Below are 26,028 nucleotides of genomic sequence, written 5' to 3'. Positions count from 1 at the left end.
TGCCCCCTCTAACTGTGTTTTGTAGGAGCCCCCATCCAGTAGGGGATTTCTGAGAAAACCTTCTGGACTGGGCCCCACATGTACGATAGGCAGGAGGATGCCTACTTTGAGGAACATGCCGGGGCTTACACATGCGTTAGGCGCTGGGTGTCAAGACTCAGGCAGTTTTGCACATGCCTAGCAGCAGAATTTTAAGCACCTAGGAGACTTTACCTGGAGAAACTTAGATGCCTAGGGAATTTAGACACCTATAAAGTTAGGTGGTAACTGAGCAGAGGTTTTGAGGAACTAAATTTTGGATTTGGGCACCTAAAGAAGCAGGTAAGCACCTAAATCCCTTTGCGGATCTACCCTTTAGAAGCCTGAGCCCACGTCCAGACTAACCCGCGGCATCGGCGGGTTAAAATCGATTGCTCGGGGATCGATATATGGCGTCTAGTCTGGACATGATGTATCGATCCCCGAGCGCGCTTACATCGATTCCGGAACTCCATCAACCCGAACGGAGTTCCGGAATCGACACGGAGAGCCGTGGACATCGATGCCGCGCCGTCCAGACGGGTAAGTACCTTGATTTTAGACATTCGACTTCAGCTACGTTATTCAAGTAGCTGAAGTTGCGTATCTAAAATCGATTTTAATACCCTAGTCTGGACGTGGCCTTAAGTCACTAAGGTGCTGTTGAAAATTTTACCATCAATCTGCTGCCCTCTGCACTGGAGTATACATTTACCACCGATTCATAACAAAAGGAAATTCAGAATCTCTAACTCAGATCTTGCAAGACAAATGACAGAAGGATTTGCCATTTGCAGACTATGGGAACTGTAGAACTGTTTACTTTAGTGCAAAAGAGACTGAGCGTACATTTGCATTAAATCACTTTCATGCTCCCAGCTGGTCTTCAAAGGGGAGCTAGGAAGAAATATCATGGCAAATTCATTTTCAATTATTTTTCAAGGCAATTGATACAGCAAAAATATTAATTTACAATAAATATTTCCAGTTCTACAATATATAGTCAATGTAATGATAGAGGGTACTCATGGGCTTAAACTGACTCTTAGAGTCTAAGCTGTGCAATTTCATCCGTTACTGCTGCTTCTTTGCAGTCTGGAGTCATAATCCTTTCCTAGGACACAAGAATAATTTCTAATAGTAACCAACCGTGATGCTGGGACAAGATGTTGGTCTCAAAAGTCGTATCAAGGCCACAAAAAATGACACCTTCAGGTGAGGACTGAGGAGCAAGAGAATATGAAATCTTAAAAACAGGAAAGAACTTGAGCCAAATTCTCTGCTGCTTCCTGATTCTCTGCCTTATCTCCAGCCCAGGATAGCACAGTCATAGGGCTGGTTTACCCTGTCTATGGGTCCCAGGGTATATGTATGATGCAATTAGACACCCACCGCTGGCCTGAGCCAACTGACTCTGGCTCATAGGGCTTAGGCTAAAGGGCTATTTAATTGCAGTGTAGATATTCCAGCTTGGGCTGCAGCCCGAGCTCTGAGACTCTCCCACCTTGCAGGGTACTAGAGCCCAGGCTCCAGCCTGAGCCCAAACCTCAACACTGCAGTTAAACAGCCCCTTAGCTCAAGTTCTGTGAGCCTGAGTCATCTGACATGGGCCAGCTGTGGGTTTTTAATTGCTGTGTAGACATACCCAGACTATTTGTCAAGCTGGGGATAGCTGGAGTGAAGCCCACTCCACATACTTCCAGTCTCCACCAATGTCATCCTTCCTGTGCTAGGGACCACAAGGACAGAACAAAGGATCTGGCACAACCAGGAATCCACAAGCAGCAAAGTTGCTGGTGGTCTCTTTGCACCACCTGAGTGGCATAAAAGGAGCGAAACAGGGTAGAAAAATCTGTCCCCTTATCTCCATGCAAATGCCCTGATCAGAGTTTATTTATCCCTTTATGCTTTATTTCTGCAAATAGAAAACTGTAATGTTGTGATACTGGAGTTTCTCCCCTCAGCATGAAATGCGCAATATGAACTAGAAAACATGTCAAAAATAGAATGATTTTTAGAATGCTCTGAAAGACAGAAGCAACAGCTGTTTAAAAGAGGCTGATTGACACTAAGAATTGCATATATTCTGAAGGAGAAACATTGCTAACAATTAGAGGAAACTCAATGAGATGTCAAAACATAAACATGTTTTCTGAACTGAACTACCTTTATCACTTAGAAAGCAACAGCTTGATCTAAATAACTCCTTAGAAAAAATCACAGAAGCATAGTTCTTTCCCTCCCCATCTATGTGCTGCAACAACCTGGTACTGCCAGAAGCTCTAGAGTTTTTAGTCAATCACCTGAGTCCTAATTAATATGAGCATGGGGGTAAATCTGAGGAAAGCCTTGCACAACATTTTTTACTTTTGCAGTCCACAGCGATGAACGCACACACAGGCCTCTCTCTACCCACCCATCCAAAGCTGAAACCCCAATATGCTTTGAATAAAATAATCAAAGTATTCTAGCTACTGGTGTACAAATGAACACAGTGACATTAGGCATCCCAAATGGCTCAGCTTCCCCTCACTTAATACTTGGCACAACACATTTAGCATTTAAGGCACAGGACTGAGTGGCTGGAGACTTGGGTTATATTACAGGCTGCGTCATTGACTCACTATGTGTCCTCGGGAAAGTCACTTAGAGCTGGTTTAAATGGCGTGGTAAAGTGTTCTAAAGGGGTGTGATTTGGAAAGCACTTTGATGTGTTGTGCTCTAAAAGGTACCTAGTCTGCATTAATTAGTGCACCAGCAGGGCCTACATAGGGACAACTAAAGCACAACAGGTTAGAGCATTTTGTAAATCACACCTCTCTAGAGCACTTTGCTGCATCACATAGACAAGTCCTTTATCTCCTTGTGCTTCAGTTTTTTCTATATTAAATAAGGATAATACCTGGAAAAGGGGAGATTATGAGGATACCATCCTGGCTAATGCACCACTTTTGCATATAGTCTATTCTCCAGTTCTTTGGGATTCTGGTTTTATAAGACACAAGCAATGAAATAACCTGAAGTGGAGAATTAGTGCTCCAAGGTGATGGATTGCCACACATGTAGGAAATAGCATACCCTGTCCAAGAAAGGTGGAGGAGGGCTAGTAAGATCCAGGTCAAGTAGCATGTCCTTGACACGAGAGTCAAATCAGCTGCTTTGAGGCCTCAGGTTGCCCAAAGAAACTGAGGAGGTAGAAGGCATCAGTTTTCTACTCTTGAACCTGTGCCTTCTTTTAGATTGGTCAACCTGACAGTAAGGGTAATATTGCTCCCTAGGCTGGTACTAGAATAATGTTTTGCCCTCTGTGGCCAGAGTGTAGAGGCCCAAGGATTTCAAAACCGCTTAAGTCCTTTAGATGTACAAATCATCCTCTGTTTTAGATAAGAACTCTTCACATCTCTCAAAGGGGAAGTCCTTAGCTGCCTGTTCCACATCCGCAGGATTCCCTGAGGACTACAATCAGGAGAAATGGAGCATAGTCACCACCATCACTGTTGCCTTGGCTGCAGAATCTGCTGCATCCAAAGAACCTGCAAACCTGATTGAGAAATGAGGCAGCTCTCCGAGATGAGTGACTAAAATTGTTCTCTGGAACCTTCCGATAACTTGCTCACAAACTGAGATATTGCCACCTTGCTACAGAAGTCCTGCCTTGACAACTGACGGTAATTGCAATGTCAAGTTGTAAATTTGCTGAAGAATAAAAGTCTGTCTACCAGAACAGTCACGCTTTTGGGCACCTTTGTCTCTGAGGTAGCCTTAGCCCCGCCCTGCTGGCTCTTCTCATTCACCATGGCCACTAAGAAAGAGTCAGAGGTGGGATGTAAATAGTGTTCCACATTTTCAGTTGTTACCGGTTTCCACTGATGAATTACCAATTCCTTTATTAAAAGCAGTTCAGTTTTTACCGATATACGCCCATTTATCAATCCATTTGGTATTTTTTGGATACTTTTTTTGGTTAAACACTAGTCCTTTATGCGACTGTTTTGTCCTGCAGCGCTAGGATTGAAGCAGTTCCACAGTATAAAACACAGAAGACCCACAAGGTGGAGGTTGGAAAATCAAACATTAATATTGTGCTATGATTGGCTCACAAAGAGAGGCTGCGCGCCTATTTCACTTGAGTCCATTTAGTGCAGCACTGAATTGAAACAATCAATCTTTCCCAGAGAAATATGTGTAACTCCGTTAGTGCCAATCTCCTTATGGGTTTGGATGGACAGGCCTGGGTTCTGCATCCCCACACAGCTAGTTCTGCCCTCTCTGTGACTGGCTCCAGAGTACTCTCAAAATGGCTTCTCCCGCCTCCAGGATTCCCAGGGGAGGGTATCTCACTCCCTATTGGTCAGATTAGCTCTTCTTCCCAGGCTTTCCCTTGTCAATCATTTGACTCTGCCCCCTCCCCCAAGCAGGCATGCCTGTAATCCTTCCCCAATCAACAGGGGCCCCTCATGTTCTATATGGTGCCTCTCCTCTCTCCCTCTTGGTTGCTCAGCAGACTCAGAATCTGCCCTTGGCTTCCCCTTCCTATCTGGGACAGTGTGCCTCTCCCTGAACTGCCAGCACACAGAGCCCAGGAACCTAGCTAAGCTCCTTGGGGGTTACAGATAGAAAAAGTAAACATGGGGCAAAACCACAAATCTGTGCCTGAATACGAATAGGAAAATCAGTGCTTAGAAATTTTCAAGAAAAGTAAAGCATGGAGTGAAGAGGATGCCTTGTGCTTCAAGTACAGCAGCATTGAGGTCAGTGCTTGCATTGACAGACTAAAGGAGCATGTTGAACGCAAGTGACACAAGAAGCTTAAAGAAGCAAGTGAGCTTTGGGGTAAACAGTCAATATCAGGAGGTTTCACCTGGGCTTTAAGGAAAGAGAGGACACAGCAAAACTGTGTCAATGAATTTGTGCATATTCTTTGTTTCGCTGGACAATCACTGTTAATAGCAGAGGGGCCTACTGGTGACTTTGTGCGACAATACTGTCCAGCAACAAAAACCCTTGCTGATGCAGACAACCTCATTTGTAAATATCTGAAAGAAAATGATGCTCTAGTGTCTAAACTGATGGAAGAAATTGATGGAAATATGTGTTGCATCTGACGAAGTGGGTATTCACCCACGAAAGCTCATGCTCCAAAATGTCTGTTAGTCTATAAGGTACCACAGGATTCTTTGCTGCTTTTACAGATCCAGACTAACACGGCTACCCCTCTGATACTTGATGGAAATATGATGTTTAGTCAGATTTTTAATGAGTCTCTTGATGCTTTGGACTGCTGATTCTTGGCCTTTTATTTTTGCTTTTTGATTTCAAAGAGAATAAACCCGCATTGTTTTGTGCTAATGTGACATTCATCTCCTCTGCAGATACTGGTTTCGTCAGTGCAATAATAGATATGTTTGAGATGGTACCAGCTAACTTGGGAAAATGTGGCCACAACTAACACAGATTCTGCTTCCTACATGGCTAAATTTGCAAGGGAGATTAAACTCAATCAGAAACTGGAGCTGCCACATATTACCTGTCCTGCTCATCTGATTAACGTTGCGCAGTCAGCAGCTACTGCTATAGAAGAAACGAAAGATGTGGAATCTTGACTCACTGGATTCAGAGCCATTTTCAAGCACTCAGACAAGTTGAAAGTTTTGTTTTACACAGTGTGAGACAAGCACAGAGCTGACTGCCAATTACCTACCCCTGTTGTGCCACATTGGTGCATGAGCTTGTACTTCGCTGCCTGTCATGTAAATAACATGTGGACTGTGCTAATGCATCTCATAAATCATCCTGAGTTTATTGGTTCTAAAGTAGAAACTCTGAAGAGACTGGCAAATAACCAAAATGACTGCCAGCTTCTGCACACCAAGCTAATGTTCATTGGTGAAAATTTGGAATAACTGTGCGATGCACAGAAAACATTGTAGTTTTCTCTGATCACTGCCAACACATTTCCAGTACAGATGTTCACCGGATCCTGACAACCAGAATCTCAGCTGAATTGAGCACAAAATCTGTAAGAGAAACATATGGCGAGAAACCCTAGCTGTTTCTGGCACTCTTTCTGACCCCAAACATGAGAAAACCAAAAAGTGTTCAAAACCTTCAACACAATGCTCAGCAAGCAATGGGAGATGACTGTGATCCGCAGTATGAACCCTGAAGTGTTTGGTGCAAAAGAGTCTTTTTGGAATGTCATCCAGATGTTGTACCCCTTTCTCAAGGTGAATTTTGCAATAGACTATGACGGTTATGCCAGAGGGTTTCAACCATTTGCCACTAAAGATGAAATTTCAAATCTGAAAGGCACATTTACTACGTACATGAACATGCCTAACACTGACACCATGACACTGGATGTGCTGGCTTTTTGGAACAGCCATCAAGACACACTTCCCAACTTCAGCAAAGTGGCACAGCAAGCTTCGAGCGTGCCCCCTGGATCTATAGATGCAGACTACATAATTTCCAACTTGGACTACCTCCAAGACAGCAAGAGGCTCAACATGAGTGAGGATACTGTGAAGAAATTTATGTGGATTTCTGGAAAAACTACCACTTCTGAGAGAGAAAAAAATACTTTTGTACATAAAAAAAGTTTCAATTATATTATAGTAAAATGTGTATATTATAAAAGTTTTTTTGGTTTTATTTTTCCCCTGATTTTTCCCAATGTTTTTATTTTTATTTTTAACCCAATTTCATCCTGATTTTAATGTTTGGAAAATAAACACTGAAAAATTTCTAGATTATTATTATTATTTTACAAATAAAAACTGAAAACACGGAACACTAGATGTAATAAAATTATCCAAATCCCTGAGATGGAACTTGGTATTTGTGTTTAATATATGTTTGGCCACATGGGGAAAGGAGGATGGGGTTTTCCAGAGTATTTTGGCTGGCTGCATAATAACCTCATTGATAGGTAAGGACTATTTTTCCTTCTGAAGTGGGATGGAAAATGTTGATCAGTTTGTGGCTATTCGTCTCCACTAGCTCCACTTGAATGCCCAGATAAGCTGCCATTCTCCTGAGGAGCCCCTGATATATCTTGAAGTCATCTGGTATCAGAGCCTCATCAGGCAATGAGGAAGATATCTAAAGGGAAGGGAAAAGAAAGAGCTTCTCAGGCTGTTCCTATGCTACCACAGCAGACTGCAGCTCCAAAGTAGGTTGAAGTAAGTCCTGAGCTTGAGAGTCCAAAGGCTGTTCAGTAGAGGCTGTCACCTCTGAGTACTGTCTGTATGGGTGATGTAGATCTGGATGCTGGAGATGTCCCCTAGGGCATACAATAGGGCCATGGAGGGGGCTGACGTGGTATCAAGACCCAGGCATGTCTGGCCCCAGCAACACAACCCCTGGCTGAAATCTTCTGAAACCCAAACCAAGGAACATGAGAATGGGATCAGGAGGAAGCTCTGGACTCGCAGCGTTGAGATACCTGAAAGCCTATCCAACGGACACTCTAAGTATTCCAAGACCTAGGATGGTACAGTACTAAGAGGGGTCCTTGGTGACCGAGATCTGGATCTGGCTTCCTGGCTGCCGGTAACATGTGCTGTGTAGGAGCTGGTACCGGACCATAAGAGGTGAAAGGAGCCGGTACCAAGCCTGAAGCTGGCGGCCCCACAACAAAGCATTCAGGTGCCAATGGCCTTGGCAGCTGTGCTGGTGCTGGAAGAGGGACTTCACTCTGAAGGAATGGGGATGGTGGTACTGACAGGCATAACAAATCCCTGGACATGGTATAAGCCTCTGGCGTAGTCATTCAGACACAGGGTGCTGACCCACAGTGATCAGGAATGATTGCTCCATTGCAGCCAAAGAGGTCTTGACAGTCCCAAGGAAGGCACTGCAGTTGATGGTTCAGATCTCTCTGTATGCACTGGTACCAGAAAGTGGCAAGACAAAAGACACATTGTGGGTACTGGCATGACATTCTGCAGAGGAGTCCTGCTCTCTGGACTTAAAAAAAGCCGATGTCGATGTCTCCTTGTGTTTCCGAAGCTGGGACTGCTCTGAAGTCTTGGGACTTGAAAAAGACTGCCCCAGTGTAAAGACTCTACTGCAGCTGGGCAAGCACTTTGGGAGGAAGAACTTCTCTTGGATGACCAAGTGGGGTCCGATGCCCATCTAAGAGTGGTCTCCATCAGGATGTAACAGAGACATTCCTCCCTAGGCTTCTTTCTCTTGGTCTCAAAACCAAAACAATAGAATGTCCTATCTCTAACATGACCCTCACCCAAGCACTTGAGACAGTGCAAGCAAGGGTCACTGACAGACCTGAAAAGCTTTTGTTCAAAGGGGACACAATTGCTCTGACCCTGGATAGTAAGAAGGAACTGAAGGTGTGGGTGGAAAGGTTCTGATCTTTATACACTCACTCCAGAGCATGAGGAGTTTGACAATAGTTTGGGCTGCCCCTATAAGTACCACTAGGAAAAATATCTCTGGCACCAGTGCCTGAGACATGCACACACCTACAGTGTAATGGGCATATGCAAGCACTCGAAGAAGAACTGAACTTTTTTCACCCAGTCCTACAGGAAATATCTGGGCTACCTATCCAATATGTATTTCTATCAGGAGAATGTGTGTGTTAACATGGCCTGCAGTTTGTGTGGGACAGTTTTCACAAATGTTTAAAAACATTTTGGCATGAACTTAATGCAGGTGAAAGGCGTTATATTGACAGTTGTGAGGTGTTCTGTTTGTCCACAGAATAGATACCACTTAGGAAATGGCAGTACAATCTTCCTCCACAGCACCCCAACATGCCTTGGTACTAAACTGGAGGACTTTCTGGAATTCAGTTGCTGTGGCCCTTCACCTTTCTTCTGAGGCTGCCAAATGAATGCCAGTTAGAGAGGTGACTTTTGTGATGTGGACCCACCAATTCATTTCACAGAGGTAAAAGAAAGGCTCTTCATGACAGTTTTCAAGGCAACTTTTGCAGACTCAAGAATATTCAGATAGGCCCTTAGAGCCAGATTTCAAAGGTATTTAGATGCCTAAAGAGGTAAACTGAAAATCCCTCTGGGTGCCTATCTCCTTCGTTAGGCACTTTTGAATTCTGACCCTTACTAATTCTGGAGTTTTAGGTGATTGGCTGGGCTGAATCCAAGCTCTTCATCCTTTGAAGTCTGCTCTTTGCTGGCTGTTATAGTCATGTCTCATCAGTCTCTCCTGCCAGCACAGAATTGTTCTGATTATGGAGAGAGAACTATCATCTAAGCTGGCCACATAAGAAATCCGGTAAATGGAATAGGCCAATTTCTGTCTTTTGTTACATTCACTGAAGTTAACACTAAGCATCATTGCTACAACTTGGGCTGTGCAGACATAACAGATGGCAGAATTTGTCCCATTGTGTTCACCAGACTTCCTGTATGGCCAATAAGTTGATAGTCTTGTCTCTATTTGTCAGTGACAGAAACACTGAACTTTTATTCCCCTGTTCTAGGCCCAGAACTCTTATTTTCTTAACTACATAAGGAGATATGAACAAGACTGGAATTTGTCTGAATTCAGAGGGGGTCTGTGACAACTAGGAAACAGTAATCGATACAGTACTCTGGTCACTGCAACAACAAGCAGTTGCTTGGGAGTAGCCCTGATTAGGAAGAGCTGTTCCTAATTGCTGGATTGGGAGGAGCTGAGAGCCCAAAGGCTAATTAGCCCATTACCCACAAGATAAAAATGACACAGGAAGGGAAGTACTTGTGAGAAAGACAGAAATTGGAAGGCTTTTGAAAAGCAGAGGACAGATCTCTTGGGAGAGAGGGGTAAAGGCGAGCTAAGGATTGTAAGGTATTGTCAATGCAGAGTTGCGTGAGTTTGTACAGGTTGCTGGGCAAACACAGTGAAATAAACCATGTGGTGTTTGACCAGAAGGTGATCTCCAAGCAGTTTGTAGCTTGAAAAGAGACAAGAATGGGACCCCACACTTTCACATTTAGGAGCTTGTCCAGGATCTATAACTGGCTCGATCGTTTTGCAGCCTGGACCAGGAGAAGCCTCTGCAGTGGCTGGGAAACTGCAAGAAGAGCTGCAGAAGACTCTGAAAAGTTCCCAACAATCCCACCACAGAGAGAGCCAGGCCTTGTTTGGAGGCAGAATAGCAAAAGAGTCTGCAGGACTTTATAAGAGATCAAGCCCAAAGGGTAACAGCAACTTCTAGAGAAGGTGGTGAGTCCTACAGAAGGTGTGCTAGACCAAGCAAGAGATGACCCCCAGATCCAGATGCAAGGAGTGTAAGTGTACCCTGTTATAGAGTCCCAAATGGGAAAAAAAACATGCAAATGACAAACACCTTCAGATCCACCATTATTACTGTGGGATTATGTTAATTTCATTTATTTCTTTTCTAAAACAAATGGAGCTTCAGTGAAAACTTTGTCCCGAGACCAGCATGTCTGCAACAAATAGTTCGTCTTTTTTCTCTCTGATTTAATGTCACTATTCATTTAGAAATATGATGTCTCTCAAATTCCACTGAAACAAGTTCATTAGTCAACAAACATTTCAATCATTAGCTTCAGTGGTTTAGCTTAATGGGCTAATTAAGAGAAATTTAATCAAAACTGAAGATGGAGATGTCATATTAGTGAGAAAAAATATGGATGACTTTTCTCTCCTCTTTCTGTACAAAAAAATGTAGCACAGGAACATTGTCACTAATCTAATCACTCAGAGCCTGATTCAACGTCCATTGAACTCAACGGTAAGGCTCCCATTGACTTTAATAGGCATTGGGATTAAGTCCTAAAGGCAGTGACTGTTGGCAGACCATAAGCATGCTCAAAGGTTGTGGATTAACATGGATTTAAGTGATTTAATGTTCACATTGTGCCTTACAAACAGAGATGTTTTGAACAGAGACTGCAGATGATATTTTAAAAAATCTAACAACAAAAATCAATGCTGACAATTGTGCCACGAGTTTGCTGCTTATTATACCTGCCTCAGCAGCATCTGCACATGAATTGCAAATGCTAGTCAGATAGTTTTATGTTTGCACGCTGAGTTCCATTACAGGAACAACATGATGGTCGATAGTGGTTTTAATGGCTTCAGTCCTGGAACATCTTAGCTTGAGAACAAGAGGAACTTCTTGGTTTCATTCAAGTGTTGATGTCCTTGTTGTCACCACTTTTGTCCTGTTCAACCCTAAGGCCATTTTTAAAATGGTTCCTCTGATTCATGGCAGGTGGTGGAGTGTTGGCTAAAAATAAATTAATCTTAGCTGATCTACAGGAATATCTGATGATATTCCATGGGATTTGCTTTCTTTCTGAAGTAGATGGCAAATGTTTCACTAGGTGGACAGGAAGACTAATTCAAATCTCCCTTTTGAGCAACATCAGCTGAGCTGACTGTAGAAGCCCTCTACACCAATATTCCACGCAAAGATGGACTATAAGCTACCAGGAACAGTATCCCCGATAATATCACGGCTAACCTGGTGGCTGAACTTTGTGACTTTGTCCTCACCCACAACTATTTCACATTTGGGAACAATATATATCTTCAAGTCAGCGGCACTGCTGTGGGTACCTGCATGGCCCCACAGTATGCCAACATTTTTATGGCTGACTTAGAGCAACGCTTCCTTAGCTCTCGTCCCCTAACGCCCCTACTCTACTCGCGCTACACTGATGATGTCTTCATCATCTGGACCCATGGAAAAGAAGCCCTTGAGGAATTCCACCATGATTTCAATAATTTCCATCCCACCATCAACCTCAGCCTAGATCAATCCACACAAGCGGTCCACTTCCTGGACACTACTGTGCTAATAAGCGATGGTCACATAAATACCACCCTATACCAGAAACCTACTGACTGCTATACTTACCTACATGCCTCCAGCGTCCATCCAGGACACACCACACGATCCATTGTCTACAGCCAAGCTCTAAGATACAACCGCATTTGCTCCAATCACTTAGACAGAGACAAGCACCTACAAGATCTCTATCAAGCATTCTTAAAACTACAATACCCACCTGCTGAAGTGAAAAAACAGATTGACAGAGCCAGATGAGTACCCAGAAGTCACCTTCTACAAGACAGGCCCAACAAAGAAAATAACAGTACACCACTAGCTGTCACCTTCAGCCCCCAACTAAAACCTCTCCAGCACATCATCAAAGATCTACAATCTATCCTGAAAGATGATCTCTCACTCTCACAGATCTTGGGAGACAGACCTGTCCTCGCTTACAGACACCCCACCAACTTGAAGCAAATACTCATCAGCAACCACATATCACTGAACAAAAACACTAACCCAGGAACCTATCTTTGCAACAAAGCCTGATGCCAACTCTGTCCACATATCTATTCAAGTGACATCATCATAGGACCTAATCACATCAGCCATACCATCAGGGGCTCATTCACCTGCACATCTACCAACGTGATATATGCCATCATGTGCCAGCAATGCCCCTCTGCCATGTACATTGGCCAAACCAGACAGTCTCTATGCAAAAGAATTAATGGACACAAATCTGACATCAGGAATCATAACACTCAAAAACCAGTAGGAGAACACTTTAACCTATCTGGTCATTCAATGACAGACCTGCGGGTGGCAATTTTGCAACAGAAAAGCTTTAAAAACAGACTCCAATGAGAAACTGCTGAGCTGGAATTGATATGCAAACTAGATACAATCAATTTAGGCTTGAATAGGGACTGGGAATGGCTGAGCCATTACAAACATCGAATCTATCTCCCTTTGTAAGTATTCTCACACTTCTTATCAAACTGTCTGTACTGGGCTATCTTGATTATCACTTCAAAAGTTTTTTTCTCTTACTTAATTGGCCTCTCAGAGCTGGTAGGACAACTCCCACCTTTTCATGCTTTCTGTATGTGTATATATATCTCCTCAATATATGTTCCATTCTATGCATCCAAAGAAGTGGGCTGTAGTCCACGAAAGCTTATGCTCAAATACATGTGTTAGTCTCTAAGATGCCACAAGTACTCCTGTTCTTTTTGTGGATACAGACTAACATGGCTGGTACTCTGAAACCTGGCTTTATTTAAACTTAAACCACAACCAAAGGAGACGAAGGTGGCAGCTCAAATACTTAGAGTTAGAGATGAGAGAGGCGATCTATGGCCAAGCTGAATTCATTTTCTTTGGTTGATTTCTTTGGCCTGAGCCAGAAAGTATGGATTCAGATAATAATTTCCCCAAACAGTAGGAGAGTTTGGATCTGGGAGTTTAGCTGAGCCTATTATAGCAACAGGCGCCCATCTATGAGGTTAGATCTGGATCCCAATTCCTCCCAAACTCAGGATCTTTAAATCAGGGGTTTCACTTCAGACCCATCAGTATTTGATCTTAATCCTACCTTCTTACTTCCTCCAACCCTGATGGAATAGTTTAAGGATTCTCTTGAATTCATTTAGACCTTATTCATACAAAGAAATTTACCAGCACAGCTTTGCACGCATAATTATGCTGGTATAGCCATGCTGGTAAATTTCCCTGTACAGAATAGCCCTAATTCTCTTTGCTTCCATCACCTAAATTGAGATTGTATTCCACAGCTTTGTTACTTTTTGTGTACAGTTGTTTTGCTCCTGTCTGGGGAGAAGCTGAGAACATTTTGCCTGGAGTGGAGAGCTCAGAAAGCCTGTATTTATGTTAAGTCCCCACAGCTCCCTCCTTCTAATAACAATTCGGAATCCCAACAGTGCTTTTAATGTCAGCTCATAGACACAGTGCAGGTAAGTCTCATGCAGCTCTCTTCATGCTATAACGTGGAATGGTTCATAATCACTACAATCAAAAATCCATTCCAGTCAAGGATGACCGAGAAAAGGAACACATGAGTGTCACTACATGTACAAACACACATTCAGAGACAGAGACACAGAGAGCCAGTACGTACAGATAATGTTTCTTACTTACTTAAGAATGGTATTTCTCTGAAGGCCAAGGTCTGTCTCTAACTAGAATAATTATTATTTGTCCTGCACAGGATTGAAGTACCAATAGAATAGCAAATTTTCTGAGCACTGACCCCAGTTGCCTTAATAGCTTCCATAGCACAAATGTCACACTGGTAGCACTTACCCCAGAGAGAAATACTTGGAAAATGAGAGAAGAGATACCCCTGGTTGGAATTAAATTATTTGGAGAAATAGAGGCATCTTAGTCAAGCAAAGTTAAAAAGAACTTTCATTCAGAAAGTTACCTATGAGCCAACAATAAAAGGGCACCTGGAATTCAAGGTTGTTATTAAAGGGGAGGGGGCCGTAGGGAATAAACATACATGCACCAATTCTGTCACAGGCATTGCTAATGCACCTATCACCAACTGTGTTGCAAAAGTAGGGCATTAGGATGAATGAAGGACATTACAAAACAGAACTGCAGTAGGTGGGCATTCGCAACTGTCCTTCCTGCCACAGAATATACTGTTATACACTGGCGGAAAAAAAAAGACGTTTCACACCCTGTGAAATAACTACAGTTCTTGGAGATGTGTCCCCCTATGGGAGCTCCACTTTGGTTACTTCAGGTACATGTGCACCCCCATGTGTCTCTGATTGGAGATTTTCATTAGCAGCGTCCTTTTGGCCTGCACATGCGCCGTTGATTTCCTTATGCCCCTCACCGAGGTTATATCAGGGTGTGTGCACAAACTGCCCTCAGTTGTTTCTCCACCACTGAGTCTCAGAAGGAAACTTTGAAGCAGAGGGGAAGGAGGGTGGGTAGTGGAGCACCCATATGGACACACGCCTCAAAGAACTACAGTTACTTCACAGGGTGAATTACTTCTCTTTCTTTTTCGAGTAACATCCATGTGGGTGTTCCACTTCATGTGACTCCCATAAGGAAGAGAGCGCTTCGGAGTTGAGTCCATTACAGAGGAGAGAACGGCATTGCCAACTGCTGTAACAGATCTAGAGGCACCGACTAAGGCATAGTGTCTGGAGAAGGTATGTACCGAAGACCATGTAAGCAGTCCTCAGAAACGGAGACATTTTTAAGGAGAGCCATATATGTAGATTGTGACCTCATCGAATGAACTGACATGCCAGCGGGATATGCTGAATACCTACCTGCATGAATGGTTCTTTTACTGTAGAGCTCTCTTCCTCACCATCTATATTTGAGGCTGGGAGAGGCTGAATGTGTTAGGCACCTAAGAGGCTCTATGGAACAATGGATATGGGCTTGTCTACATTTGAAATGCTGCAGCGCTGCAACTGCACTGCTGTAGCACATCAGTGTACACACAACCTATGCTTCCAAGGGGGGCTGTTCCATCAGTTTAGGTCAGTGGTGGGCAACCTGTGGCCCATCATGGTAATCTGCTTGAGGGCCACAATACATTTTACTGACATTGACCGTCTGCAGGCATGGCCTCCCCGCAGCTTCCAGTGGCCATGGTTCGCCGTTTCTGGCCAATGGGAGCTGTGGGAAGCGGTGGGCTGCAGGAAGAACTGTGGCCACTGGGAGGGGCAGGGGACCATGCCTGCAGAATGTCTCATGACCGGCAAGCAGATTACCCTGATAGGCCGCTTGAGGCCCGTGGGCCACAGGTTTCCCACCATTAGTTTAGGTAATCCACTTCCCTGAGAGGAGTCTTCTGTCTACCTAGTGCTATCTACACTGTTAGGGCAGCTTAACTATGTTGCTGGGGCGGGGGGGAGGGGAGGGGAGGATTTTTGACACCTGAGTGATGTAGCTTGGTCAACCTAACCTTTTAGTGTAGACAAGGCCTGTGATAGGCATGAGAAGCTGAACAACCCAATCAGAGTGACATGAGCTTGCCAAGAATAAGAAATTATGGGCTTTCCTTGTGTTGTTAGGGCTTTTTTTCTCCCATCAATCATTTTCTAAACCCTCTTGAAGAGGCTGAATTAAACTGAGGGAATACCTGCTAGACTCAGGAAAATCTGGACAGCAAGAATCAGTGTGAAACATAAAAGAATACCTGGGTGAGCTAACATGAGCTTTGAGATAATCCCAGTATTGCCAACCCTAAACATTCAAAATCATTAGTCGGACCCCAAAAAATCATAGGATTGACTTAAAAATCATGAGATTGACCCCCCTACATTCTGTTTATTTTTATTTACCATCTGGCTTCTGAGCCTCCAAGATACACGCCAGTTATATTTTCCAGCTTCTCTCAGTAATTCTAAGGTCTAGAAACTTAAAAAAGAAAAGAAAGAAAGAAAGTGGAGATTCCCATTTGATTGCTTGTCTCCAGAAGCTGAGGCTGTAAATAAAACACCATATATTGTGAAACTGGTGATAAAATTACAAGAGTTGGCAACACTTCATTGGTTCTCCAAAATTCCACAATTTCTCTGCTCACCTGCTGGAAACAGGGGCACTGGAACATGTGTGTGTGGCGGGGGGGAAAGGGAGGGCAGGCTATGGCCCCATCACCAACAGTAAGGGAGGGGGCAGAAAGGAGCGAGTAGAGGATGGAGTGTTGGGGGAAAGAGGCAGCATTGGGGAAGGACTTTGGGGAGAAGGAGCTATGTGGCATGGGGACTTGGGAAGAAGGGGCAGCACAGGGGGTGGGGCCATGGTTTGGGCACCAGTGGTCCCCTCACTTTTAGGGATCTTCTGTTGCCCCGGGCTGGAAAGACATCCCTTCCAAAGCTGTTGCTCACAGATTGATTTGACAGAGATAGCCCAATCCAACACCCAATATTAAACATACCAACCTTGCTAATAGCTTTTATCTCTTTGTAATAAACTGAACTGAAAGCTTGGGTCCCGACACTAAATATTAGATGGTTAAGTCTAGATGACAATTCTGTGGCTTGATCCCATGTCTAATTTTGACAAAGTACCTTTAACTCTATCCAGTGGAAAAAATCACATTTTATTTGCCTGAAGGATAATAAGAATGGGGATATGTCTCAGCCCCTGATAGTTTCATGCTACATTAGGCCTTTAATGCAAAACAGTTACTCCCCCTTCCCCCATTCCCAATCACTTCTTAGCCTTCTGAACAAAAGGTGGGGTTAAGGGAGAGGCTGTAGCACTGATCTTCTCTAGGAAGGGAAGATAAAGCACCAGTTAGATGATATGCTTCAGTGTGGTTTAATTAAATACATCTGGGCTGGTAGCACTGAAGTGGTAAATAACCTAGTTTAATGAAAGGTAATAGATTGATCAGGGATGTAGGGTGCTTCTATCTGTAACAAGGAGAGTGCTCCTGTTATTATTGATAACTCTGCAGCTTTGCTGCTGGGGAATCAGAGATGAACCCCTCCTTTCCAAAGAGTCACAGCCACTTAAAACTGACCTCAAATGTAGGTTTTGTAACCCTAAATAACAAACCTGATGAAACAATTCAAAGAAAAAAAAAGCCCAAACCAAGATATGTTCCTATTTTTTTATTTTTCCTATTGCCAGTGCAAATAGTGTAAACAAACAAACATTTCCCAGCACTGCTGCAACCCAAATATTTTATACTATGCAAATGCATGGGAGCCAGAATGTGAAAATGACTTGAAATTCACAAAAAAACAAACCTTAAACTGACTAGTCTTGTCTCATTGGCTGGATCAACAAAGGTATTTAGGTGCCTAAATCCCCCCCCCCCCCCGTTTTTTTGGCACCACTGTAATCCACAAAACTCCTGCTTGGCTGCTGCCTAAACTTGTAGATGACTAAACCCACTCAGCACTTGTTTTTGCAGTAAAAATTCCCTAGGTGCCTACTTTTCTATCTCTGAGCATGAGCATAGCTCTCTCTCCCTAGGCATCTGCCTGCTTAAGCCCCACAGTGATACACTAATTATGGGAAGACAGGTGGAGGGGAGCCTAAGTCATATGTGGAGCTCAATCCAAGTAGGAGTGCTTAGAGGCCACCGAACTCCAGACATGACAGCTGGGGAGAGGAGAACCACCACCCTTATAATTGTTAGCCTAGTGGTTAGGGTATAGTCACCTAGGATGTGGGAGAGCCTCAGTTCAAGTCCCCACCCTGAGGAGGTGAAGGGATTTGAACAGGGATCTGCCACCTCTCAAGTGAGTGCCTAACGACTGGGCTACAGAGTGATTCTCACTCTCTCTGACCTAATGAATAAAGTGGAAGAACTTAAACTAAAAAAAACTGAAGAAGTTGCACTTCAAAACATCCAATAGCCCCATGATTAAGGCACTCATTTGTGAGGTGGCAGATCCCTGTTCAAATCCCTTCTCCTCCTCAGGCAGAGGGAGAACGTGAACTGAGGAATCTCCCACATCCCAGATGAGTACCCTTAACTACTGGACAAACAGTTATAAGGGAGGTTGGTTGTCCCCCTTCCTAGCTGTTTTGTGTGGAGCTAGATAGTCGCTGAGTGCACCTATTGGATTGGGCCCTACATGTGAGTTAGGCAGCTGAACTTCTTATTTCCTCAGTTTGTAGATTGCAAGCAGAGATAGGCACCTCCCTGTAGCCCACACTAAGGCCACGTCCAGACTAGAAATTAAAATCGATTTTAGATACGCAACTTCAGCTACGTGAATAACGTAGCTGAAGTCGAATTTCTAAAATCGAGGTACTCACCAGTCTGGACGGCGCTGCATCGATGTCCGCGGCTCTCCGTGTCGATTCTGGAACTCCGTTCGGATTGATGGAGTTCCGGAATCGATGTAAGCGCGCTCGGGGATCGATACACCGCGTCCAGACTAGACGCGATATATCGATCCCCGAGCAATCGATTTTAACCCGCCGATGCCGCGGGTTAGTCTGGACGAGGGCTTAGAAGTCTATCTCAGAGAGGAGCGGGACTTAGGACACACCCATCGTTGGCATCTCCCATTGGCTAGCTTAGGCTGCTCTTGCCTACCTAGCATGCTGGTTTTGTGGATCACATTCTAAGGTACCTGTCTCTCCCCATTCATTGAATGGGGAGAGTAGGTGCCAAACTCGGGCTTTGGGGATTGCAGTATTGTTCCTGTGATTTTCTAGGTGCCTAAAAGTTAGGTGTTACTATGCTCTGTCCCTGTGTAGCTCCGGGCCACTGTCACAGTCAAATGAAATGCAAAAGGCAATCAAAAAGCATAGGCACTGAGAAGTACATTGGATTTTAAACATTATTTCACTTCTTATGAAAAGGTGAAATTTGTAACACAGGAAATTATATAATTGTTTTTACCCTGACAGTCTCCCTTTAAATAGTGGGACAGCACATGTGAAAGTTAGCAGGGTTTGCCTCCTTGCAAGGGAAATTGAAGAGAGTGTGGTTGAAATTTGGACAATGGAGAGAAGGCAATTCAAACATTTCCCCCATACAACAGGAAGTTTTTGCCACAACCTGTTTCTTTAGTTTTTATCATAGCTAGCTTGGTAGCATGTCCTTCACTAGGACCTTTATTTCCTTTTCTCACACCGAATAGAAGTATCACAGACTCTGGAAATGCATTTCAGCCCCCCTAGTCCCAATACAACTCTAGCTACTACTTATACTATTTCACCTTGATGTGCCTGACATTCCTCTGCCACAGCTCTTTGCAGCATTAGTGGGGAGGGCAAACTTTGGACAAGGACATAAAGTCAGGGCTGGTCCACACTGGGGGGGGGGAATCGATCTTAGATACGCAACTTCAGCTACGTGAATAATGTAGCTGAAGTCGAATATCTAAGATCGGATTACTCACCCGTCCAGACGGCGCGGGATCGATGTTCGCGGCTCTCCGTGTCGATTCCGGAACTCCGTTGGGGTTGATGGAGTTCCGGAATCGATATAAGCGTGCTTGGGGATCGATATATCGCGTCTAGATTAGACGCGATATATCGATCCCCAAGCAATCGATTTTAACCCGCCGATACGGCGGGTAGTCTGGACATACCCTCAAACTCCTACTCTTATGAATAGAGTTCCAGGATTTTTAATGTCCACATGGAATAGATAGGACCTCAGCTGTGAAGGCCTCAACTGGATGATTCCTTAGAATCTAAAAAGATAAGACAAAGGACAGAAGAAAGGAAGTGTTTTATTCCCATTTTACTCTGGAGATTAAATGTTTTGTCCAGGATCACACAGTCTGGGAATGTAAACTAAATCTCCTGAGTCCCAATTTAGTGTCTTCTCTGTAAAAAACACTCTTCCTGGCCCAACCAAACCACTGAAATGTCACAGTTATGGTTCTGTGCCAAAGTATATATTTTTTCCTAGGTAGTCTGAGACAGATCAGGCATTTAGTAGATACCTGGATCCAAAGACAGAGGTGATCTAATTTCTTGGAAACTTTCCTAAAGCTTCTTTGAAACACCATAAGCCTAACTTTGTGTTTCTTGACTAAGCAATTTTTGAGTAAACATGTTGTCCCTGGTGAGAATTCATGCCTCTGAGCAGTTTTAGGTAGGTATTATTTAGTTATCAGTAGAACTTTCCACACACAGCATGCTAGCTCATGTCTCCTGTAGAAGAGGTATATTGGTCTGGTGTGTGCTATTAAAGAGTTAAGCTTCACTTGGATGTTTAAAGGTGCTGCACCTCCTGCACGATACTATAGAGTGTCACATTTTCAGGTGTTCAATACAGACTCTCTCACCCTCAGAGAGAGAGAGAGAGACCAGTTACAGAGACTGAAAGTATGTTTACACTTCGGGGTGGGAGGTGTGATTCCCAGCTCAAGGAGACATACTCGTGCTACCTCTGATCAAGTTAGCCCTCTAAAAAGCCAGGAGTGTAGCCATGGCAGCACAAGCGATGGGAGGGCTAGCTACCTGAGTACAATCCTGTTTCAGATGCTAGTATGTACTTGAGCAGCTAGCCCCTCCTGCCGCTGGTGCTGCTGCAGTTAGACTCTATTTTTAGCTCACTCGCTGGATCAGAACTAGCACAGATTTATCTTCTTGAGCTGGAAATTACACCTCCAGCTCAAAGTGTTGACTTTGACATACCATCAGGCAAAGGATGCAGACAGGCTAGATTTCAGCATCAGAAATGTGTTTACTTCTGTTAAATACATAAGTTATCCTAAATCCTTCTTCGGTCACCATTAAAATTCTATACACTGCAGTCTCCTTTAACATCACATCTGTATCTTCAGCTGTGCAGTTCCTAAACTGTGAGTCTCTAAGCACTTCAGACTTCCTAAGAAGCAGATCTCAGGTGCTGGGGAAGAGGCCAGCAGAAATTTCTGCAGTATTTGCAAGCCCAAACAAGACACTCACTGGTTTAAACGAAATCCATTTTAAAAACTAATTTTCATTAGCATAGTGTAACTTCTGGGTGTATATAAGGCCTAAGACTTTCCAAGCTGCATCAAAACTCTGATGCCTCCTCCGAGCCCTTGATCTTCCTCTTCTAACCCCTCCCCTCCCCTACTCTCCCTTCAATGGACTCAACAGTTTTTTCCCTCTAAACACTGGGATTTGAGGGTGCTCAGCACCTCACAGGAAAAGCTCAGAATTTTGCAAGGATTTATTGACTTACTACTGGACCTGGTTCCCAAGATCATAATATTCTATTTTATTCAATCTGCCATGAGAGAAAGTTTAAAGCGTACACAGAGACATAACAGGAGGGTAGAGGTAGAGATTAATTCAAGTGGAGGCATTTCCATGGCAACACTTAAGTAAATAATAATTCACAGGAATAATAATGGCAAAATACAGCCTTCTTCAAAGGAAAACACAACTAAAGGGAAGGAAGCAGCCAGGTGTGCCACCAGTGGTGACTGCATAATAAGGCCAACCTTGATATTTTAAAAATCTTTGATAATTCATATTAACTATGCATTTGATGATAAAGTAATGGCTGTGCACTTTTGTATGGTAACCCTACACACATTCCCAAGATGCAGCCAGATAAAGACACAACTGCATCATGTTTTTCATACCTTCTCATGAGGCAAGCTAACCCTTTAATGAAATCCATTATTCCTAGGGCAGAGAGCTCCAGAAAGATCAAAGGCTTGATCCTCACCACATAGAAAAGAGACACATATTGTGTCCTAAAGGTCAGAGCAATGGAAGGTGACTATATAGATGTCTCCTCTATGAACAGCACGCGTTGCAGTGCATTTTAAATAGAAGTAAACAAATCACACAGCATCCCTTTGAAGGAGATCTGCAGTTGACTGAGAAAACAATACTCTGTGTCAAGTGTAAGCAGGGTGACCAGATAGCAATTGTGAAAAAACGGAATGGGGGTGGGGGATAATAGGCAACTATAAAAGAAAAAGTCTCCAAAAACGGGACTGTCCCTTTAAAAACAGGACATCTAGTCAACCTAGCTGTAATGGCCTGCAGCTAACCAGCATACCTCCTAGCTTAAACCTCAGACAGTCTAGCAAGCGCAACTGGGCCCCAACTAAGCCACCTGATTGACCCATCTGCCCAATAGGCTGAGAGGATAAGGAGACCCACTCTTAAGATCAGCAGCAGGGCACTGGCTGCTGAAAGCGTTTGCAAATATTGCCTCAGACCCAGTCCTGCTTCTGCCTTGCCTAACTCCAGGTAATTCAGCTCTGACTCCTGATCTCTGGGTCTGACCCTCGGCTCCAGCCACTAGGCATGACTCCAGCTCCAGCCACTAGGCACAACCCACCTATGTCCAAGTCACATGACACTCTGCAACTTAGCACAGGTTGTCATGTGGACATTTTATGGTATAAAAGTCATTTGGTGAGAGAACTACTACGTGCAAGTTAAGCAGAACACACATCACTGCCAGGAATGAGATGATGCATTATTAGAAGTGGGCTGCTATTGTTTGGTGCAGGGGGGTAGAATTCTCAATCACATCTGGGTTCTAGTTTTGTGGCTGGCCCTTCCTTATAGGACTGAATTAAATGCCAGATCCAAACATGCCCTGAAATTTGGGGAGTTTGAAATCTGGAACTAGAATTGAATTATATAGCTTAGGCCCAGCTCTAGTACAATGTCTACAGGATCTTTCATCTGAAGATCTAAACATGCTTTGCAAACAGTAATGAACATGAAATATTACATCCAGTCAGGGAAACCAAGGCACAATTTAAATGGCTTGCTCAGGGCCACACGGTGATTCAGTGGCATAGCCATGAATGGAACACAGGAGTGCTGATACCTAGCACTCTGTATGCAGTGTTGTTGTAGCCATGTCGGTCCCAGGATATTGGAGAGACAATATTTTTTATTGGACCAACTTCTGTTGGTGAGAGAGACCAGCTTTCAAGCTTATGCAGACTGCGCTCTTTTCTAACCTCTCACTGATGCACACTCACTACCGATAACTGAATGTCCCAATGGGAGACAAAGCACCTCCTTCCCTTCCTCTGAGAGCTGAATACTCTGTTTCTAAGACTGCTCAAGCAATTTTGGATGCTAACCAGCCGCTGATGAAGTGCCTTCTCATTGGGAGGGAAGCAAAGGATGAGAAGAAAGAAGAGAGGCTCCCACCTGTCTGACACATCAGGAAGAGATAAAACCATCGACTGCCAGACTCCCAAACCTTCACTGTTAGTGAAGTGCCAGAACGTTCTGCTTTGTTCCTTCCCCGTTTTGTTCTCGACAAGGACCAGGGAAATATTTCCGAACAAGAAGCCGTGGATGAGCCATGACATTCGGAGCTACAAGGAAGAGAACATACAAGGAAGCAAGTAAGATACTTTAGTTACCCATAAATAAACTAAATCCCCAATTCTACTCATTTAGTTCTTTCTTTCCCTCCATCCAAATCCTCAGTCCTTCTTCCCTGACGTCCTTCTCCATTTCTCGGCATAGGGGTAGCTGCCGAATATTCGAGGTAATATTGCTGTGCAGAAGTATTTGGTGCAATATGCTGGTAAAGACACTAAAAGTTAATGGAAAATTTGTGGACCTGATTCTCATCTATACTAAGGTCCCCTGTACACAGGGCAGGCTCTAGGCATCTCGCTGCCCCAAGCATGGCAGGCCAGCTGCGTTCGGCTGCTTGCCTGCGGGAGGTCCGCTGGTCCAGCGGCTTCGGCGGACCTCCCGCAGCTGTGCCTGCAGGAGGTCCAGAAGCCGTGGGACCAGAGGACCCTCCGCAGGCACGCCTGCGGGAGGTCCACTGAAGCCGTAGGATCAGCGGACCTCCCGCAGGCAAGCCACCGAAGGCACCCTGCCTGCCACTCCCGCGGTGCCGGCAGAGCGCCCCCTGTGGCTTGCTGCCCCAAGCACACGCTTTGCGTGCTAGGGCCTGGAGCCTCCCCTGCCTGTACACCACTCTGGTAGTGCAAAGGGTTCTAAAAAGTGGGTTCACATGTAATTTATACGCATTTTAAGGTCCCTTTACAGTGCATGTATAAATGGCAATAGTTTAAATGAAAATCCGGCCCTTTATACCCATCTATATATCTTAGAATACCTGGGTACTTGGTGCAGGATTCTTACATTCAGGTAAGTATTCAGGTGTTTTATATTCAGTTAAAAAACTAGAGCTCAGTAACTCGCAAACCCCATGTGGCTTTTTACATGGTTATTTCTTTTCTCTCCCCCAGTATGGCTCTTTGTCCCATGTTTTGGCTTATGAACTATGGTAAAATGTAGTGGTTCAGCTGAGCCTAGGGGTGAAAGCCTTGCCCCACCAAGGTCAATTGCAAAACTCCCATTCACTTTAATGGGGTCAGAATTTCACCACATCTATGGCTGGTGCCAGGACATTAAATGGGGAGGGCTCTGAATTACTACAGAGAATTATTTCCCAGGTATCTGGCTGGTGGGTCTTGTCCACATGCGTAGGGTCTAATTGATTGTCATAGTTGGGATTGGGAAGGAATTTTCCCTCAGGTCAGATTGACAGAGACCCTGAGAGTTTTTCCCCTTCCTCTGCAGCTTAGGCCATGGATCATTTGCAGGTTTAAATCAGTGTAAATGGTGGATTCTCTGTAATTTGAAGTCTTTAAACCATGATTTGAGGACATCAGTAACTCAGCCATGGCACGGGTCAGGGGTCTATTACAGGAGTGGGTGAGGATCTGTGGCCTGCAATGTGCAGAAGGTCGGACTAGATGATCATAGAATAATAGGACTGGAAGGGACCTCAAGAGGTCACCTAAAGTCCAGTCTGCTGCACTCATGGCAGGACTAAGTATTATCTAGACCATCCCTGACAGGTGTTCGTCCAACCTGCTCTTAAAAATCTCCAGTGACGGAGATTCCACAACCTCCCTAAGCAATTTATCCCAGTGCTTAAACACCCTGACAGTCAGGATATTTTTCCTAATGTCCAACCTAAACCTCCCATGTTCCAATTTAAGCTCATTGCTTCTTGTCCTATCCTCAGAAGAGGTTAAGGAGAACAACTTTTCTTCCTTCTCCTTGTAACAACCTTGTATGTACTTGAAAATTGTTGTGTCCCTGCTCGGTCTTCTCTTCTTCAGACTAAACAAACCCATTTTTTTTTCAATCTTCCATCATAGGTCATGTTTTCCAGACCTTTCATCATTTATGTTGCTTTTCTCTGGACTTTCTCCAATTTGCCCCACTTCTTTCCTGAAATGTGGCACCCAGAACTGGACACAATACTCCAGTTGAGGCCGCAGCAGAGTAGAGTGGAAGAATTACTTCTTGTGTTTTGCTTACAACATTCCTGCTAATACATCCCAGAATATTTACTTTTCTTGCAACAGTTTTATATTGGTGACTCAAATTTAGCTTGTGACCCACTATGACCCCCCAGATCCCTTTCTGCAGTACTCCTTCCTAGGAAGTCAGTTCCCATTTTGTACGTGCACAACTGATTGTTCCTTCTTAAGTGGAGTACTTTGCATTTGTCCTTACTGAATTTCATTCTATTTACTTCAGACTATTTCTCCAATTTGTCCAGAACATTTTGAATTTTAATCCTATCCTCCAAAGCACTTGAAACCCCTCCCAGCATGGTATCATCCACAAACTTTATAAGTGTACTCTCTATGCCATTATCTAAATCATTGATGAAAATATTGAACAGAACCAGGCCCAGAACTGATCCCCGTGGGACCCTACTCGATATGCCCTTCCAGTATGACTGTGAACCACTGATAACTACTCTCTGGGAACAGTTTTCCAATCAGTTATGC

The 26,028-nt window shown here is 44.0% G+C and overlaps 1 protein-coding gene across 1 annotated transcript in view; it reads right to left on the bottom strand.

Annotated features, from left to right (window-relative positions):
- ALK (ALK receptor tyrosine kinase) overlaps positions 1–26,028 on the bottom strand; it is a 637,574-nt gene that overhangs the window by 113,140 nt on the left and 498,406 nt on the right. The window contains exon 9 of the mRNA XM_050948434.1: positions 23,402–23,571. Coding sequence (XP_050804391.1) covers positions 23,402–23,571 — 170 coding nt within the window. The remainder of the gene's footprint in view (positions 1–23,401; positions 23,572–26,028) is intronic.

Source organism: Gopherus flavomarginatus, chromosome 4 (genome assembly GCF_025201925.1).
Source record: "Gopherus flavomarginatus isolate rGopFla2 chromosome 4, rGopFla2.mat.asm, whole genome shotgun sequence".
Classification (NCBI taxonomy): domain Eukaryota; kingdom Metazoa; phylum Chordata; order Testudines; family Testudinidae; genus Gopherus; species Gopherus flavomarginatus.
The sequence above is the reverse complement of the archived record's forward strand: the minus strand, read 5'-3'. Positions and strand labels throughout refer to the sequence as shown.